General features: G+C 52.3%; 1 protein-coding gene across 3 annotated transcripts in view; it reads right to left on the bottom strand.

Moving 5' to 3' along the window:
* The window catches only part of SLC27A4 (solute carrier family 27 member 4), a 66,977-nt gene that overhangs the window by 14,140 nt on the left and 34,512 nt on the right, over positions 1-18,325 (bottom strand). For all 3 annotated transcript variants that reach the window (XM_077305054.1, XM_077305053.1, XM_077305055.1), the window contains 5 exons: positions 17,173-17,331; positions 15,465-15,534; positions 7,563-7,654; positions 3,699-3,808; positions 1,576-1,785 (listed from right to left, as the gene is read on the bottom strand). In XM_077305054.1, coding sequence (XP_077161169.1) covers positions 1,576-1,785; positions 3,699-3,808; positions 7,563-7,654; positions 15,465-15,534; positions 17,173-17,331 — 641 coding nt within the window. The remainder of the gene's footprint in view (positions 1-1,575; positions 1,786-3,698; positions 3,809-7,562; positions 7,655-15,464; positions 15,535-17,172; positions 17,332-18,325) is intronic.

The following is an 18,325-nucleotide window of genomic DNA, read 5'->3' as shown; positions in this document are numbered from 1 at the left end:
GGGGGGGGAGGACAGGGGGGGCGCCTGGGCCCATCTTCAGTTCTCAAGCAGCAAGCCAGGTAAGCCCTCAGTCTGAACTTCCTGACCCTGATCACAGCCAGGAGAGCCCAACAAGGGATTGGCACGCCTGTCTGCTCCATTTCAGTGGTCCATCCCCACCTGGCAGGGAGGGGCCAAAAGGGATGGTTTAAATAGCTCACAGTCTAACAGCTGCCAGGAGGACCATCCTGCTCAGCTGTTCGGTTAAGTGATCCAAACCCTACAATGAACCAGAGAAAGAATCCAGAAAAATATTCAGGGAAGGCCCCTCCACAAACCTCAGTTCACAAGCCTTAAACTGCGCCAAATTCTGCACAAATTTTGTCTCATGAACCAGTGTGCGCCCATCGCAAATATGCACTGCCTTCTCTGCATTTTGCTGACCTCCCTCTTTCCCACAAAGAGATGCACCTCTCCCTCCTGCCGCATCGGGAGCTGGGCCGTTGGGAAAGAGCCAAGGTTCTGCTGGGGAAAGAGGTCATGCTGCTCAGTTAACCTCATGCTGTTGCCTCCATGCTTGAGAGGAGATGGGTGGAGCTGATAACAGGCTCTCAGAAGGGTCCAATTGCCCATCAATCTCCAATTTTGATATTCTTATTTCCTTCACTGTATTCCCCTGGAATGAAACCCTAATGGTGATCCTATAAACTAAGCTTCTTAATGCATCTGTCAAACACCTTTATTATGCTGTATGCTAATTTGCTGCTCACTCTCTACCTATATTTCTGGCCTGGCAGCTTCCATTTCAATGTATCTAAAGAAAGGTGCATGTACATGGAAGATTAATCATACCACATAAAAACCTTACCGTCTTTCTGACAATGTGCTGAATGCCTGATTGGCCCTCACTGGGGGACACCCCCCATAGGATGACAGCAATCCCCAATGGAGAGCCAATCAGATGTTCTTCTCTGCCCCCACTCCTCCTCCTCCTCCTCCTCCATACCACTTCCCGGCACTTGGCATGAGGAAGAAGAGCAGCCAGGAGGTAAGCCCAGAACCTGGGGACAGACATCCAGCCACACTCTGCTGCGCTCCGTGGTCCCCTGGCCTCTAGGAGGTCATAGAGAGCCATCCAGACACAGCTGCCCAGCACTCCCCACCCTCTGGCTGCCGAGCTTGGACGCCCTGCTCTGCAGGGGGCCTCCTGCCCTTCTGGACTTGAACTTTGTTCAACAAATCTCAGTTTGTGAGGTCAGAACAAAATAGGGTCAATGGAAGATGAAGAGCTCATAAGAGCTGCATTCAAACCCTAGTTTGAAACTCCAGTGTGATGCAAGCAGGGTGCACTTTGGGCTGCCCTCAGCCAGGCAATGCAGCTTAAAATCTGGCAAGTTTTCATGAATGTCTGGGGTGTGATCAAACCACAGTTTATTGCTACATTTTAGTGCAGCTCTCCAGGGCATCCGCTCACGACTAGGCTAGCTCCAGAGTATCCTTCCCTTTAAAGGAAGGATTTCTGGGCCGTCATTTTTCCAGGGCATGTTATAAAGCCCAAATCAAAATGCAAATCCCAACCTGAAGCATTTCTCCCACCTTGTTATCAAAGTTGCCCACGCTGCAGTTGCACTCGGTGGCCCCGTAAAATTCAGCTATCTGCGGGATGCCAAACCGGAGGGTGAACTCCTTCCAGATGGAGGCCCGCAGGCCGTTGCCCAAGGCCATCCGCACTTGGTGCTTTCGTTCCGCATCTTGCGAGGGCTGGTTCAAGAGGTAGCGACAGATCTCCCCAATGTATTGTATAATCTGCAGCAGGAGGGAGGAGAAAAAGGGTTAAGGTGAAGCACAACTGCAGGCCTCCTTCCCAGGAGGGGTTTAAGGGTTCACGGGGCCCTAGCAGAGGTGAATTGCAGCAGGAGCAGCCAGACTGGGGGCGGAGGGGTCCCCACAGTGGAAAGGGGTGTCTGTCCAAGTGTCCTTAGAGAGGGGGAAGGAGAGAGGCCACATGGAGGTGGGGAAGGCACAGTGTGGGGCCCCTGGAAGTGTGGGGCCCGTAGCACGTGCTACATGAGTAAACCGGTCCTGCTCACTTGACCGAATTAGATTCTTCTGTTGTTGGGATTGTTGAACTCCAGCTGCAACATCAATGCCTTTGACAAGACAGCAGGCAAACTAACAACAGGTATGGAAAGTCTGAGAGTTTCTAGTTAGGGCCCAAACAATCCACAGCCACTGTGTGTGTTCATCAGGTGGATTACTTTTCTAACTTTTTAACACTCTTGGTAATTAAACAATGAAGCAACCACAAGAAGGACTAGAAGGGGGAGCTTGGTCTGTTTAGTCTGGAGAGGAGACGACTGAGAGGGGATCTGATAACCATCTTCAAGTATTTAAAAGGGTGCCATTTAGAGGATGGAGCAGAATTGTTCTCTCTTGATCTGGAGGGATGGACCAGAACGAATGGGATGAAATTAATTCAAAAGAAATTCCGTCTAAACACCCGGAAGAAGTTCCTGATAGCTAGAGCGGTTTCTCAGTGGGACAGGCTTCCTTGGGAGGTGGTGGGTTCTCCGTCTTTGGAAATGTTTAAACAGAGGCTAGATAGCCATCTGATGGAGAGGCTGATTCTGTGAAGGCCAAGGGGTGGCAGGTTACAGTAGATGAGCAATTGGGATGTGAGTGTCCTGCATAGTGCAGGGGGTTGGACTAGATGACCCATGAGGTCCCTTCCAACTCTATTATTCTAGGATTCTAGAAACATTGAGGAAAAGGGCAAAGATGACAGCCAAAAGAATACCACCTAAATTTGGCTCATACTGCTTTGTGGCCCTATAGAGATAAAAACCATGCTGTGACATATAACCAGATCTTATGCTCTAGTGCAGGGGTCTTGCCAAAATGGGTAGGGGCTCATTGGAACTGTAGTCCATGGACTTCGGGAGAACCACAGTTTGGCCACCCCTGCTCTAGTGTATTACTCTGGCTGATATTGAAAACCACAAGAAAAATCCAGCTCCAGCTGAGATATAGTGAATGAACATTGGACTTTTCTGCATTCTCATTTTTCTCCCATGTAAATTCCTGTCCCACAAGCTTTTGCTCCCTCTAGTGGGCAGTTCAATATTGTCTGGCATACAAGGAAAATGAGTGCCAAAAAGCCCTTCAACAAGCTGAAGTTTGTTTCTTACACCACTAGAAGTCTTAACAAGGATTAAGAAGAAGATTAGTTGGTTTTTACACTCTGCTTTTCTCTACCCGAAAGAGTTTCAAAGCGGCTTCCAATCGCCTTTCCTTTCTCTCCCCACAACAGGCACCCTGAGAGGTAGATGGGGCTGAGAGAGCACTAACAGAACTGCTCTGAGGACAGCCCTAAGAGAACTGTGACTAGCCCAAGGTCACCCTGCTGGATGCATATAGAGGATCAAACCTGGATCTGCAGATCTACTCTCAATGAGGACACCACGCAGGGAAGATACACCCTGGAAACTGTGTTGGTGTTCATGCACATGTTGCACCAAACGGGAGTTAGCAGAAGAATTCCCTCTCCAAACTCAGAGCACCACAGAAGGGGGAGGGGGGGGGGTCAGACTTAGGCTCGTGTCACTCAAGACAAGAAAAAAAACCCTCTTGTTTCATTTCAACAACTGAATGCAACAAAACATTTGCATCAAAGTCCACCCCACCCCTACTTGGACAGAGCTTCCCCCCCCCCACCTTACCGTACAGTTGTACTTGACACAGTCATCCCAGAAATTAGAAGCTGAGAATTTCTTCCGGATCACCACCGTCATCCCGTGTAGAAGACATTGGCCAACCCCAACAATGTTACCTAGTAAATGAGGACAAGAGAATAAACCACCATTGATCATGAAGTCAAGGAATAGCCAATGGGGGTCTGCATGATTCTTGGTTGCTGGGCAAAGTTCCTAGACAAGGGCCCTGGAATCACTACGGGGGACCCCCCCCCCAAGCTTTTTGTGAAGTAGCATCTGCTGTAGAGGGCCAAAGGCCATTAAAATCAATCACAGGGAACATGAACACAAATCACCAATCACTTTCTTACTAAACTATTTAGCCATACGGTCCTAGACCAGCATGCAAAAAATAAAAGGATAAAAGGGTAAAAACATAACACTTGTGATATTCAAGCATCTAAAACAGCTTAGGAAAGCATTAAAATTAAGCTAAAAGATATCATCATGAAAAATGAATGAGAAATAATTAAAAGTTCAAGAGATTTAAAATTCAGAATCATTCAATATATTTCTTATCCTTCTGGCGAGTCTGAACCACAAATGCACAGAATTTCACCGTCTGCAAAGAGATCTGAGGCTTTTAATCGAGAAGAAGTTCTCTAAGCATCTGCCATTAAAATTGATCACAGGGAATATGAACTCCAATCACCAATCCCTTTGTTACTAAACTACTTTGTGTCCACCCAGGAAAAAAAGAAGGGGGGGGGGACGTGCATAAAAATGGCTGCTTTTTGTTTCAGTTGTACAGCAAAGTGCTGCCTCTAAAGATTTTGCAGTTGTTCAATTGCAACCCTCAAAAGAAACAGAAAAATACAGATGGCTGGAGTTGCAAAGGCAAAGGGGGCCGGTCATTAGAACTTTCCTTCCAGTGTGGAACCCACTCAGGAATGCCAAAGGAATGGAAGCTAATTAAGCCTGGAGGAGATGAAAGCCCCTTGAGCCCCACACGGATGGGGAAGATTTCAAGAGGCACAGAAGCTTTGAAGGCCCTTCTGACAGGTTTTTGGGGCAGATGGGGTGTGCGGGGGGATCACCACCACTCTTGTCAAAAAGAACAGACACCAAGAAAAATCTCCCCCTCCTCGCACCAAATCCCAGAGCACAAGTTTTAAACCATATTGCCCGGATTGTCTTCCAAGCTAGGCAAGCCAAGGATGGCAATTCCAAACTCAGAGCCTGATGGAAAAGCAATTGGGCTGCCAACCTCCAGGTGTTCGCTTAGTGAATGGTCTGTGTCCCCTTTGTAGTCTGTGTGGTTGACCTCCAGGCCAGGCTTTCCCAACCAGGGTTTCAGGAAACCGTGGGGTTTCTTGGCAGCCCTGGAAGAGTTTTGAGTGGGTGAAGGAGTTAATTATTTTTAATATATTTTTTAATTTGTTAAATGTTCATCGGGTGATATGACCATATATAGTTATATCAACCCACCAGAAACAGCCAGTGGTGGGCCTGGAGGGGGTGGAAGGGGAGGGGCCCTGGGTGGGCATGTCCACAGCCAGGCTTCCCAGCCAAGTTCTGCACGATTGTGCCACTTCTGGGGCTTCTTCCTTCCTTTCTTATTATTACATTTGTATACTGTCAGTTCCTGGACCAGCTGGCTCATGGCAGTTCACAACAAGATAAAAACATAGACGGCAAGATACTCTCTCACCGATGCAATACAGTACCTAATACAATGGCCCCACAGCTGAAAAAGGCTGCATTACATCTCATGGAATCCCTCCCCTGCCCTCCTTCACACACCAGATCCCCAGAAATTTCCAAACCCAAAGCTGGCAACCCTAGGAAGAAACCTAGCTGTGTTTCTTTTGGGCCATTTCTTGCCCTCTTCATCCTATGAATTTCTGTTCAGTAGAAACTTGATCAAGTCAGCTTGGAGAACCGGCATCTGATGACCATGTGCAAATCAGCACTTTCCTTATGCATGATCCATCCCGCCCTGCCTTTTGATTTTAATGGGAGATTTCATGCATTTCCCCACTACGGCATGGCACATGAAAACCCATCTCATTACAACCCATATCTGTAAACGCATAAAGAAGCCCCAAGTCTTAATATTCTGGAAACAGAACTCGTTGCTTCTGCCAGCAAAAAAGAAGGCACGGGACATTTGACACGCAGGAGAGGAGGGAAGGCGGCAATAAGCGCATAAGCCAGGGCTTAGATACAATTTATTTATCAAATTTCTATACCTCCCTTCCTAAGGGCTAAGGGCAGTTTACATCTTTAAAAAGTGTGTTATTGGAGGGACCACCTAACTGAGGGGCCGCCTTTTGCCTTATGCTCCCCGCAGGGCCTCTGCAGGTACTAACCTGTTGGTGATTCCTGGTCCTCGAGAGGTTCGCCTAGGGCCTTCTCAGTCCTGGCCCCAACCTGATGGAATGAGCTCCCGGAAGAGCTAAGAGCCCTGCAGGAGTTTTTACGGTTCCGCAGAGCCTGTAAAACTGAGCTCTTCTGCCAGGCCTTTGGTTGTGGCCCAGGAGATCACAGGAGCCCCTCCACAACCAAGAACTGTCGGCATCCCCGAGGACTGGGGCCCTGAGGCGCTGATGAAGAGGGGGACAGGGGAGGTTAAGGAGGAGCTTTTATCTTTCTCGTTGCCAGAGAAGATGGCATTTGGTTTTATGGTTTTTATGTATCAGGTTTTATTCTTGTTGTAACCTGCTGCGAGTCACTTCTGAGAGCAGCGGGTAAGAAATTAATATGTTGTTGTTGTTGTTGTTGTTGTTATTATTATACATTTAAACATAATCCTGTAATTAATTAAATTTATATTTACATATATTAAAAAAACATTCCTTCGAAGCATAGGAACCATCTGCCTTTTCTCAACACGTGTATGGGGGGGGGGGGAGGGGGAGGATAAAGGGCTCGGACAGGACATTCTCGCAGTGGCTCAGGATTCCTGAATGGACGGCCTATCTGCCTTCATCAGTGCGTACCTGTGTAGGGAGGCCAGGTGAAATGGATGGTCTCTGGGCCTCAACGATCGGCCCAGTGGGACAGCTCTGTCTGGCAGGCCCTGCAGAACGGCTTTAAGTCCCTTTGAGGGCATAGGGGAGAAGGCCGTCCCGCGGGTATGAAGGTCCCCGACTGTTTAGGGCTTTGAAGTTAAGGACCAGTACCTTGAACCTGATTCTGTCCTCAATTGGAGCTAATGCTCTCTCTAAGCGGTTCCAGCAAGGAGCTGGGCCTCTGCATTTTGGACCAGTTGGAGCTTCCAGATCAGATACAAGGACAGCTCTGCACAGATTGAGTCGCAGTCGACTAATCTGGAAGTGACTGTTGCATAGATCACTGCAGGTGAAATGCCAACAGATAAGGTGCCAGCTGCCGTGCCTGGCGTAGATGGCAGATCACAAGGTGGTCAGTATTCATGATCTGGGCCCCCATAGATAATGAGGACCCCCGCCAGAGGACCTCCCACTTAACTGAATTCAACTTCAGCTGATTCCACTTGAACCAGTCCATCACCGGCTGCAGGCAACTGGTCAGTGCTCTTGGGGGTGCCAACAGGTGGCCGCCCATTAACAAATATAGCTGAGTGTCATCTGCATACTGATGACACCCAAACCTGAAACTCCAGATTAGCTGGACGAGGGGGCAGGTGTAGATGTTAAATAACATCGTGGAGAGGACTGCTCCCTGCAGTACCCCACTGGCTAGGCACTCTCCCTACTGCCACCCTCTGGCCCCAACTTTGGAGAAAGGACTGTAGCCAGAGGTTGTTGACGTAAAGTACAGGAAACCCAGTTGGTTGGGCAAACCACGGCTTAAACAAAGCATGCTCTACTGTGATGGCAGAATGAGTGCTGAATACACTTGACTTACCTGCCGCGTGATACAACGGAAGGCAGTCATAGACCACATCATCTGGCCTCATGCGGAATCCGTTAAACACTAGAGTCGCCATGCGGAAATACCTGGGGGGCGAGAGAACACAGGGACCTTCAGAATCAAGCCCCAAAGAAGGCCTTCGAAGAGGAGACAGAAACACATTCTGCACAAAGTAGGAATGCCAGCCTCCAGGTGGGGCCTGGGGATCCCCTGGAATTCCAGCCCATCTCCAGACTACAGAGCTCAGTTCCCCTGGAGGAAAGGGCTGCTTGGGAGGGGGACGGAGGGATGCCAGCATCCAGGTGGGGCCTGGGGATCCCCTGGAATTCCAGCCCATCTCCAGACTAAAGAGCTCAGTTCCCCTGGAGGAAAGGGCTGCTTGGGAGGGGGACTGAGGGATGCCAGCCTCCAGGTGGGGCCTGGGGATCCCCTGGAATTCCAGCCCATCTCCAGACTGCAGAGCTCAGTTCCCCTGGAGGAAAGGGCTGCTTGGGAAGGGGACGGAGGGATGCCAGCCTCCAGGTGGGGCCTGGGGATCCCCTGGAATTCCAGCCCATCTCCAGACTAAAGAGCTCAGTTCCCCTGGAGGAAAGGGCTGCTTGGGAGGGGGACTGAGGGATGCCAGCCTCCAGGTGGGGCCTGGGGATCCCCTGGAATTCCAGCCCATCTCCAGACTGCAGAGCTCAGTTCCGCTGGAGGAAAGGGCTGCTTGGGAGGGGGACGGAGGGATGCCAGCCCCCAGGTGGGGCCTGGGGATGCCCTGGAATTACAGTTATTCTCCAGACTACAGTTCCCCTGGAGGAGAGGGCTGCTTGGGAGGGGGACAGTGGGATGCCAGCCTCCAGGTGGGGCCTGGGGATCCCCTGGAATTCCAGCCCATCTCCAGACTACAGAGCTCAGTTCCCCTGGAGGAAAGGGCTGCTTGGGAGGGGGCGGAGGTATGCCAGCCTCCAGGTGGGGCCTGGGGATCCCCTGGAATTCCAGCTCCTCTCCAGACTACAGAGCTCAGTTCCCCTGGAGGAAAGGGCTGCTTGGGAGGGGGACTGGGGGATGCCAGCCTCCAGGTGGGGCCTGGGGATCCCCTGGAATTCCAGCCCATCTCCAGACTGCAGAGCTCAGTTCCGCTGGAGGAAAGGGCTGCTTGGGAGGGGGACGGAGGGATGCCAGCCCCCAGGTGGGGCCTGGGGATGCCCTGGAATTACAGTTATTCTCCAGACTACAGTTCCCCTGGAGGAGAGGGCTGCTTGGGAGGGGGACAGTGGGATGCCAGCCTCCAGGTAGGGCCTGGGGATCCCCTGGAATTCCAGCCCATCTCCAGACTACAGAGCTCAGTTCCCCTGGAGGAAAGGGCTGCTTGGGAGGGGGCGGAGGTATGCCAGCCTCCAGGTGGGGCCTGGGGATCCCCTGGAATTCCAGCTCCTCTCCAGACTACAGAGCTCAGTTCCCCTGGAGGAAAGGGCTGCTTGGGAGGGGGACTGGGGGATGCCAGCCTCCAGGTGGGGCCTGGGGATCCCCTGGAATTCCAGCTCCTCTCCAGACTAAAGAGCTCAGTTCCCCTGGAGGAAAGGGCTGCTTGGGAGGGGGACTGAGGGATGCCAGCCTCCAGGTGGGGCCTGGGGATCCCCTGGAATTCCAGCCCATCTCCAGACTGCAGAGCTCAGTTCCGCTGGAGGAAAGGGCTGCTTGGGAGGGGGACGGAGGGATGCCAGCCCCCAGGTGGGGCCTGGGGATGCCCTGGAATTACAGTTATTCTCCAGACTACAGTTCCCCTGGAGGAGAGGGCTGCTTGGGAGGGGGACAGTGGGATGCCAGCCTCCAGGTAGGGCCTGGGGATCCCCTGGAATTCCAGCCCATCTCCAGACTACAGAGCTCAGTTCCCCTGGAGGAAAGGGCTGCTTGGGAGGGGGCGGAGGTATGCCAGCCTCCAGGTGGGGCCTGGGGATCCCCTGGAATTCCAGCTCCTCTCCAGACTACAGAGCTCAGTTCCCCTGGAGGAAAGGGCTGCTTGGGAGGGGGACTGGGGGATGCCAGCCTCCAGGTGGGGCCTGGGGATCCCCTGGAATTCCAGCCCATCTCCAGACTAAAGAGCTCAGTTCCCCTGTCGGGAAGGGCTGCTTGAGAGGGGGCGGAGGTATGCCAGCCCCCAGGTGGGGCCTGGGGATGCCCTGGAATTACAGTTATTCTCCAGACTACAGTTCCCCTGGAGGAGAGGGCTGCTTGGGAGGGGGACAGTGGGATGCCAGCCTCCAGGTAGGGCCTGGGGATCCCCTGGAATTCCAGCCCATCTCCAGACTACAGAGCTCAGTTCCCCTGGAGGAAAGGGCTGCTTGGGAGGGGGCGGAGGTATGCCAGCCTCCAGGTGGGGCCTGGGGATCCCCTGGAATTCCAGCTCCTCTCCAGACTACAGAGCTCAGTTCCCCTGGAGGAAAGGGCTGCTTGGGAGGGGGACTGGGGGATGCCAGCCTCCAGGTGGGGCCTGGGGATCCCCTGGAATTCCAGCTCATCTCCAGACTACAGAGCTCAGTTCCCCTGGAGGAAAGGGCTGCTTGGGAGGGGGACTGAGGGATGCCAGCCTCCAGGTGGGGCCTGGGGATCCCCTGGAATTCCAGCCCATCTCCAGACTGCAGAGCTCAGTTCCCCTGGAAAAAAGGGCTGCTTGGGAGGGGGACGGAGGGATGCCAGCCTCCAGGTGGGGCCTGGGGATCCCCTGGAATTCCAGCCCATCTCCAGACTGCAGAGCTCAGTTCCCCTGGAGGAAAGGGCTGCTGGGGAGGGGGACGAAGGGATGCCAGCCTCCAGGTGGGGCCTGGGGATCCCCTGGAATTCCAGCCCATCTCCAGACTACAGAGCTCAGTTCCGCTGGAGGAAAGGGCTGCTTGGGAGGGGGACGGAGGGATGCCAGCCCCCAGGTGGGGCCTGGGGATGCCCTGGAATTACAGTTATTCTCCAGACTACAGTTCCCCTGGAGGAGAGGGCTGCTTGGGAGGGGGACAGTGGGATGCCAGCCTCCAGGTGGGGCCTGGGGATCCCCTGGAATTCCAGCTCCTCTCCAGACTACAGAGCTCAGTTCCCCTGGAGGAAAGGGCTGCTTGGGAGGGGGACGGAGGGATGCCAGCCTCCAGGTGGGGCCTGGGGATCCCCTGGAATTCCAGCTCATCTCCAGACTACAGAGCTCAGTTCCCCTGAAAGAAAGGGCTGCTTGGGAGGGGGACTGAGGGATGCCAGCCTCCAGGTGGGGCCTGGGGATCCCCTGGAATTCCAGCTCATCTCCAGACTACAGAGCTCAGTTCCCCTGGAGGAAAGGGCTGCTTGGGAGGGAGACGGAGGGATGCCAGCCTCCAGGTGGGGCCTGGGGATCCCCTGGAATTCCAGCTCATCTCCAGACTACAGAGCTCAGTTCCCCTGGAGGAAAGGGCTGCTTGGGGGGGGGGGCAGAGGGATGCCAGCCTCCAGGTGGGGCCTGGGGATCCCCTGGAATTCCAGCTCATCCCCAGACTACAGAGCTCAGTTCCCCTGGAGGAAAGGGCTGCTTGGGAGGGGGACTGAGGGATGCCAGCCTCCAGGTGGGGCCTGGGGATCCCCTGGAATTCCAGCCCATCTCCAGACTACAGAGCTCAGTTCTCCTGGAGGAAAGGGCTGCTTGGGAGGGGGACGGAGTGATGCCAGCCTCCAGGTGGGGCCTGGGGATCCCCTGGAATTCCAGCCCATCTCCAGACTACAGAGCTCAGTTCCCCTGGAGGAAAGGGCTGCTTGGGAGGGGGGCGGAGGGATCCCCTGGAATTCCAGCTCACCTCCAGACTACAGAGCTCAGTTCCCCTGGAGGAAAGGTCTGCTTGGGAGGGGGACTGAGGGATGCCAGCCTCCAGGTGGGGCCTGGGGATCCCCTGGAATTCCAGCTCATTTCCAGACTACAGAGCTCAGTTCCCCTGGAGGAAAGGGCTGCTTGGGAGGGGGATGGAGGGATGCCAGCCTCCAGGTGGGGCCTGGGGATGCCCTGGAATTCCAGCTCCTCTCCAGACTACAGAGCTCAGTTCCCCTGGAGGGAAGGGCTGCTTGGGAGGGGGACGGAGGGATGCCAGCCTCCAGGTGGGGCCAGGGGATCTCCTGGAATTCCTGCCCATTTCCAGACTACAGAGCTCAGTTCCCCTGGAGGAAAGGGCTGCTTGGGAGGGGGACAGAGGGATGCCAGCCTCCAGGTGGGGCCTGGAGATCCCCTGGAATTCCAGCCCATCTCCAGACTACAGAGCTCAGTTCCCCTGGAGGAAAGGGCTGCTTGGGAGGGGGACTGAGGGATGCCAGCCTCCAGGTAGGGCCTGGGGATCCCCTGGAATTCCAGCTCCTCTCCAGACTACAGAGCTCAGTTCCCCTGGAGGAAAGGGCTGCTTGGGAGGGGGACTGAGGGATGCCAGCCTCCAGGTGGGGCCTGGGGATCCCCTGGAATTCCAGCCCATCTCCAGACTACAGAGCTCAGTTCCCCTGGAGGAAAGGGCTGCTTGGGAGGGGGACGGAGGGATGCCAGCCTCCAGGTGGGGCCTGGGGATCCCCTGGAATTCCAGCTCCTCTCCAGACTACAGAGCTCAGTTCTCCTGGAGGAAAGGGCTGCTTGGGAGGGGGACGAAGGGATGCCAGCCTCCAGGTGGAGCCTGGGGATCCCCCGGAATTCCAGCCCATCTCCAGACTACAGAGCTCAGTTCCCCTGGAGGAAAGGGCTGCTTGGGAGGGGGACGGAGGGATGCCAGCCTCCAGGTGGGGCCTGGGGATCCCCTGGAATTCCAGCTCCTCTCCAGACTACAGAGCTCAGTTCCCCTGGAGGAAAGGGCTGCTGGGGAGGGGGACGAAGGGATGCCAGCCTCCAGGTGGAGCCTGGGGATCCCCTGGAATTCCAGCCCATCTCCAGACTACAGAGCTCAGTTCCCCTGGAGGAAAGGGCTGCTTGGGAGGGGGACTGAGGGATGCCAGCCTCCAGGTGGGGCCTGGGGATCCCCTGGAATTCCAGCCCATCTCCAGACTACAGAGCTCAGTTCCCCTGGAGGAAAGGGCTGCTTGGGAGGGGGACGGAGGGATGCCAGCCTCCAGGTAGGGCCTGGGGATCCCCTGGAATTCCAGCTCCTCTCCAGACTGCAGAGCTCAGTTCCCCTGGAGGAAAGGGCTGCTTGGGAGGGGGACTGAGGGATGCCAGCCTCCAGGTTGGGCCTGGGGATCCCCTGGAATTCCAGCCCATCTCCAGACTACAGAGCTCAGTTCCCTGGGTTTACTTATTTAGAAGTCAAAGTCTCACAGGTAAGCCAGCAGTAGGTAAGCCTCCCCATGCCAAAAATTAATTGATGAAGACCAAGCCTGAACTCTTCCTAGAAGCTGAAATGAATAAACTAAGGCAGCTGTACTTGGGTCACGTTATGCAAAGTCAAGAGTCGATGGGAAAGGCAATAAAGTTGGGAAATGTTGAAAGCAGCAGGAAAAGAGGAAGGCCATACCAGAGATGGATGGACTCAATCAAGGAAGCCACAAGAGGCCCCAGTCTGCAAGACCTAAGCCAGGCTGTTAACGACAGGATGTTTTACAGGACATTAATTCGTAGAGAGCCAGTTGGGTGTCGTGGTTAGGAGTGCGGACTTGTAATCTGGCATGCCGGGTTCGATTCTGCGCTCCCCCACATGCAACCAGCTGGGTGACCTTGGGCTCGCCACGGCACTGATAAAGCTGTTCTGACCGGGCAGTGATATCAGGGCTCTCTCAGCCTCACCCACCTCACAGGGTGTCTGCTGTGGGGAGAGGAATGGGAAGGCGACTGTAAGCCGCTTTGAGCCTCCTTCGGGTAGAGAAAAGTGGCATATAAGAACCAACTCTTCTTCTTCTTCTTCTTCTAAGTTGGAAGCAGCTTCATGGCATTTAAGGCAGACGCACAAATAATTTTGTCTGTATTCTCAGGACCTGCTAGAGAGGCAGCCCTGTTATTCTGTCGCAGCAAAATAGAACAGAGGTTGGGAGGCATCTCATGGAGTAACAAAATTGATTTTGTAATGAGATGTAATGTGAGAGACAGCACTGATACATGACAGCTTATGCTGACACTCATGTGAGTCTTAAGGTGTCACTGGACTCCAGACTAATTTTGACCTGGTTGGTAACTTCTTACCATATAGGTAATGTCCTCCCAACTTTGACCCTGATTTCCAATACCCAAAGTGGCTTATCAACACCTTTCCCCCACAACAGACACCCTGCGAGGTAGGTGAGGCTGAGACAGCTCTGAGAGAACTGCTCTGCGAGAACAGCTCTAAGAGAACTGTGTGACTGATTCTGTGGTCCACATTGTTGTGGGACCACTAAGCTATGTTTCCCATGTAAAAATAAAATGTTTCCTGCACTATGTGTGGTCATTTTGGGATCAGCTAAAACAGCAGTCCCCAACCTTCTTCTGGTCGGGGACCGCCTCCGGGGGTGGGGGAGAGCCAGCGGCCCGGCTGCCACAGTTGCTCATAAACGCGCATGCCCAAATGCTGCGCATGCACGTTTTGGCCACCAAGTGGCGCTAACACGCATGCGCAGAGTTGCCGCGCATGTGCGTTTTGGCCACCAGGGGGCGCAAACACGCATGTGCGGCAGTTCCACGCGTGCGCGTTTGCGTAGCTGCCGCGCTGTCTGCCGCGCCTGCCATGCCGGCTGCCGTGCCGGCCTCTTTCCTCGCTGCAGGGGGGGAGGCAGTCGCGGCTGCTGGCGGCCCGGTATGATGGCCTTTGCGGCAGACAGGGGGTTGGGGACCCCTGAGCTAAAACACATTCCCATTTTCTGGTGGTAGGATATGAACAGGGAAAGGGGGGGTGGCGTGTGATGAAGCAGCCCTCTCCCAATCAGCAAGGTGTCCATGCTCTTTGTTTTTAAACCTTACTGTGAACCCACAATCACTCATCGGGGGTTCAGGTACCATGGCCAGCCTATCAGAAAACTACCCGGACATAAAAATAGAGACCATTACACGAAGAATCTCAAAAAGAGGAGGGAATGTTTCATTGTTGTGGCATTTCTCCATAGCAATGCGGAAGTGTCAGGTTTAAAAAAAAAAATGTTTGTATATTGCGGCATTTCTTTGTAACAATGTGGAAGTGCGCTTCTTGGAGGGGGGGGAGGAAGTTTGAGTCCCCCGATACAATCACTGTGCAGGGATTGGTGGATTGTGGTGATTGACATGTCAAGGAGCAAGGAGAGAAGTTTGCCTTGCTTTCCCTGGCCACCTCATTGGGAGGCAAAAAACTGCAACGAGGTGGCGGGAAAACTCAGGAGGGGTCTCCCGTCAGGAAGCTTGAAAACACACGGCTTACAACTGTGCATTTGAAAGCAGGAGGTGGCGTGAGTTTTATGCCTCCATGCAGAATCAGTCCTACTAACTCAAGGTCATCCAGCTGGCTGCATGTGTAGAGGTAAAACCACCACATGCCATGAGTCACCAGAGAGTAATAAATACAATATAATAACAATAATCAGGGCAGCAGGTTGGTGCCATGCGATAACAAGCTATGCTTCAATAAAGAAATCCCAGGGGCCCCTTTCAGAGAGTCTAGCAAAATTCTAGCCCAGTATGCAGCAGATAGCAGTCTGGTGGTCCAGCCTGGAAGGATCTTGCGAGGGCCTGGAGGCTAAGCAGGGCTGGCCATGGTTAGTACTCAGATGAAAGACCACCCCGGAAGGCCAGGGTTGCTATGCAGAGGAAGGCAATGGCCAACCCCCTCAGCTCATCTTTCGCCTTGAAAACCCCGTAGTCCTGGGGTTGCCTTGAGTTGGTTATGACTGGGCAGCATGTAAATATTATTTATTACACACAACATATGTAGGGACAAGCCAAGACTACCGAGAAGCTATACCTACTCCCCCCCCCCCAAAAAAAATCATTTCCCTTACCTGCAATGGACTATTATTGCAGCCTTGGGCAACCCCGTCGTACCCGAAGTGTAGATGTAAAACAGTTTATCTAGAAGGCAAAACGAGAGGGAGAGACAGGGTCATTCAGGCCTACGATACGCACATTATGCTGACTTAATGATGAATGCTGATAATGACGAACACGGAAACAGAAAACGACACAAATTAATCACACGCTTAATTCACACATGCACAAAAAGAAGCCAAGGGATTCTGTAGTCAAAGCAACAGAGATAATAAAAGTTTCTCTGACAAAAAAGAGAAAAAGCTTTTTCATGTTGGAAACCGGCTTTGCCAGAAGTTGCTTTGAGGTTCTCTAGTTCACTTTCGAGATTGTTTTGCATTCTCTTTTTGAACCTATTTTCTTTAGGTTTGTATTCTTCAAGGTTGATACATTCTAATAAGCTTGACTCTGACATGGTTTTTGACAAAATAACCAAGAGATGTTTTCCTTTGAGTGAAGAATTATTATTAATTCTTATTATTATTCTAATTATTATTATTAATTATACGCTTCTAGGTAGCACTGTGTGTGAACGAGACCTTGGGGTACTTGTGGATTGTAAACTAAACATGAGCAGGCAGTGTGATGCAGCGGTAAAAAAGGCAAATGCCATTTTGGGCTGTATCAACAGAGGCATCACATCAAAATCACAAGATGTCATAGTCCCATTGTATACGGCACTGGTCAGACCACACCTGGAGTACTGTGTGCAGTTCTGGAGGCCTCACTTCAAGAAGGACATCGATAAAATTGAAAGGGTACAGAGGAGAGCGACGAAGATGATCTGGGGCCAAGGGACCAAGCCCTATGAAGATAGGTTGAGGGACTTGGGAATGTTCAGCCTGGAGAAAAGGAGGTTGAGAGGGGACATGATAGCCCTCTTTAAGTATTTGAAAGGTTGTCACTTGGAGGAGGGCAGGATGCTGTTTCTGCTGGCTGCAGAGGAGAGGACATGCAGTAATGGGTTTAAACTTCAAGTACAACGATATAGGCTAGATATCAGGAAAAAGTTTTTCTCAGTCAGAGTCGTTCAGCAGTGGAATAGGCTGCCTAAGGAGGTGGTGAGCTCCCCCTCACTGGAAGTCTTCAAGCAAAGGTTGGATACACACTTTTCTTGGATGCTTTAGGATGCTTAGGGCTAATCCTGCGTTGAGCAGGGGGTTGGACTAGATGGCCTGTATGGCCCCTTCCAACTCTATGATTCTATGATTCTATGATTAATCATTGTTCTGCAGATATTTTCAGCCTCAAGCGGTTTGGGGGCTTTAATCAACCCCCACCCTTTGGCCCTTTTTGGTTTGTTTTCTCCACCTGGAGGTTGGCAACTCTATCCTTAAGTCAAGTGCTCATTATTGGGAAGAAAAGCCTTCAACTGATATTTTGCCGATGCGTAGTCCAGAGACCCTTAAACATGCACAGACACAAGGCTGGCTTTCGAGCCCCAGCGAACACTCCTTGCTAGGATTCTAAATGGGAGGCAACAGGATGACAACTTGTCTGACCTGCGGGACAGAAGCCATCGGTAGGCTGCTGCTGCACTTCCGTGTCCCCCAAACTATCTGGAACAAGACTCTATTACATATATATAACAATAATTCTGGAACAATTTAAGATCATTAAATCATTAAAGGCAGCCACCCCACCTAGCAGGGCTTCTGGCATCTCCTCCTCATCTACGCATACCTAAGAATCCTTTCGGTGATGGAGGCGGTGGATCCCGAGGTGCCTTTTCCACCAGAGGGTCCAGATGTTTCGTGCCTGGAGGGACACAGTCTTCTTTCCAGTCGCCGGAACAGAAGAGGAGAAGGGATGTTGCCAGGGAAGACTGCACCTCTTGCATGGCTAGGAAAGACGAATAAATATTAGAGGAAAGTGCCAAAATGTGCCGGCTTCTGCATTAGTGGATTCTCCATATTCTACACCATCCAGGGTCATACCCAAAGGGACTTGGCTGGGCCTCCTGCATCTTCAATCTCAGTTAGATTGGCAAAAACCAAAAAGTAAAGCTTTTCCTGGCCAGGAGCTAAACCAGATCATTGCTCTTTGCTGCGGATCATAGTTGAAAAGCTGGCGATGCTGATGCCGAAAGGGAGACCAGCTTGACAATCTCTGGAAGATCCATGACTGGATTTTTTTTTAAAAAAACAACAACAACAAATCAGAAAAATGCAGCTACTTGGGACCTACTTGCAGGTACTTGATGGATAAATTGAAGGACTGCAATCTGGATTTTCAGATAGGTGGATAGGGAATTGGTTAGAGAACCGCACTCAAAGAGTTGTTGGTGTTTCATCAGACTGGAGAGAGGTGAGTAGCGGGGTACCTCAGGGTTCGGTGCTCGGCCCGGTACTTTTTAACATATTTATTAATGATCTAGATGAGGGGGTGGAGGGACTACTCATCAAGTTTGCAGCTGACACCAAATTGGGAGGACTGGCAAATACTCCGGAAGATAGAGACAGAGTTCAACGAGATCTGAACACAATGGAAAAATGGGCAAATGAGAACAAGGTGTAAAGTTCTGCATCTTGGTCAGAAAAATGAAAAGCATGCCTACTGGATGGGGGATTCGCTTCTAGGTAACACTGTGTGTGAACGAGACCTTGGGGTACTTCTGGATTGTAAGCTAAACATGAGCAGGCAGTGTGATGCAGCGGTAAAAAAGGCGAATGCCATTTTGGGCTGTCTCAACAGGGGCATCACATCAAAATCACAAGATGTCATAGTCCCATTGTATACGGCACTGGTCAGACCACACCTGGAGTACTGTGTGCAGTTCTGGAGGCCTCACTTCAAGAAGGACGTTACACAGGTGAAAGTTTGCCTACTTTGCTCT

This window comes from Paroedura picta, chromosome 12, assembly GCF_049243985.1.
Source record: "Paroedura picta isolate Pp20150507F chromosome 12, Ppicta_v3.0, whole genome shotgun sequence".
Classification (NCBI taxonomy): domain Eukaryota; kingdom Metazoa; phylum Chordata; class Lepidosauria; order Squamata; family Gekkonidae; genus Paroedura; species Paroedura picta.
The sequence above is the reverse complement of the archived record's forward strand: the minus strand, read 5'-3'. Positions and strand labels throughout refer to the sequence as shown.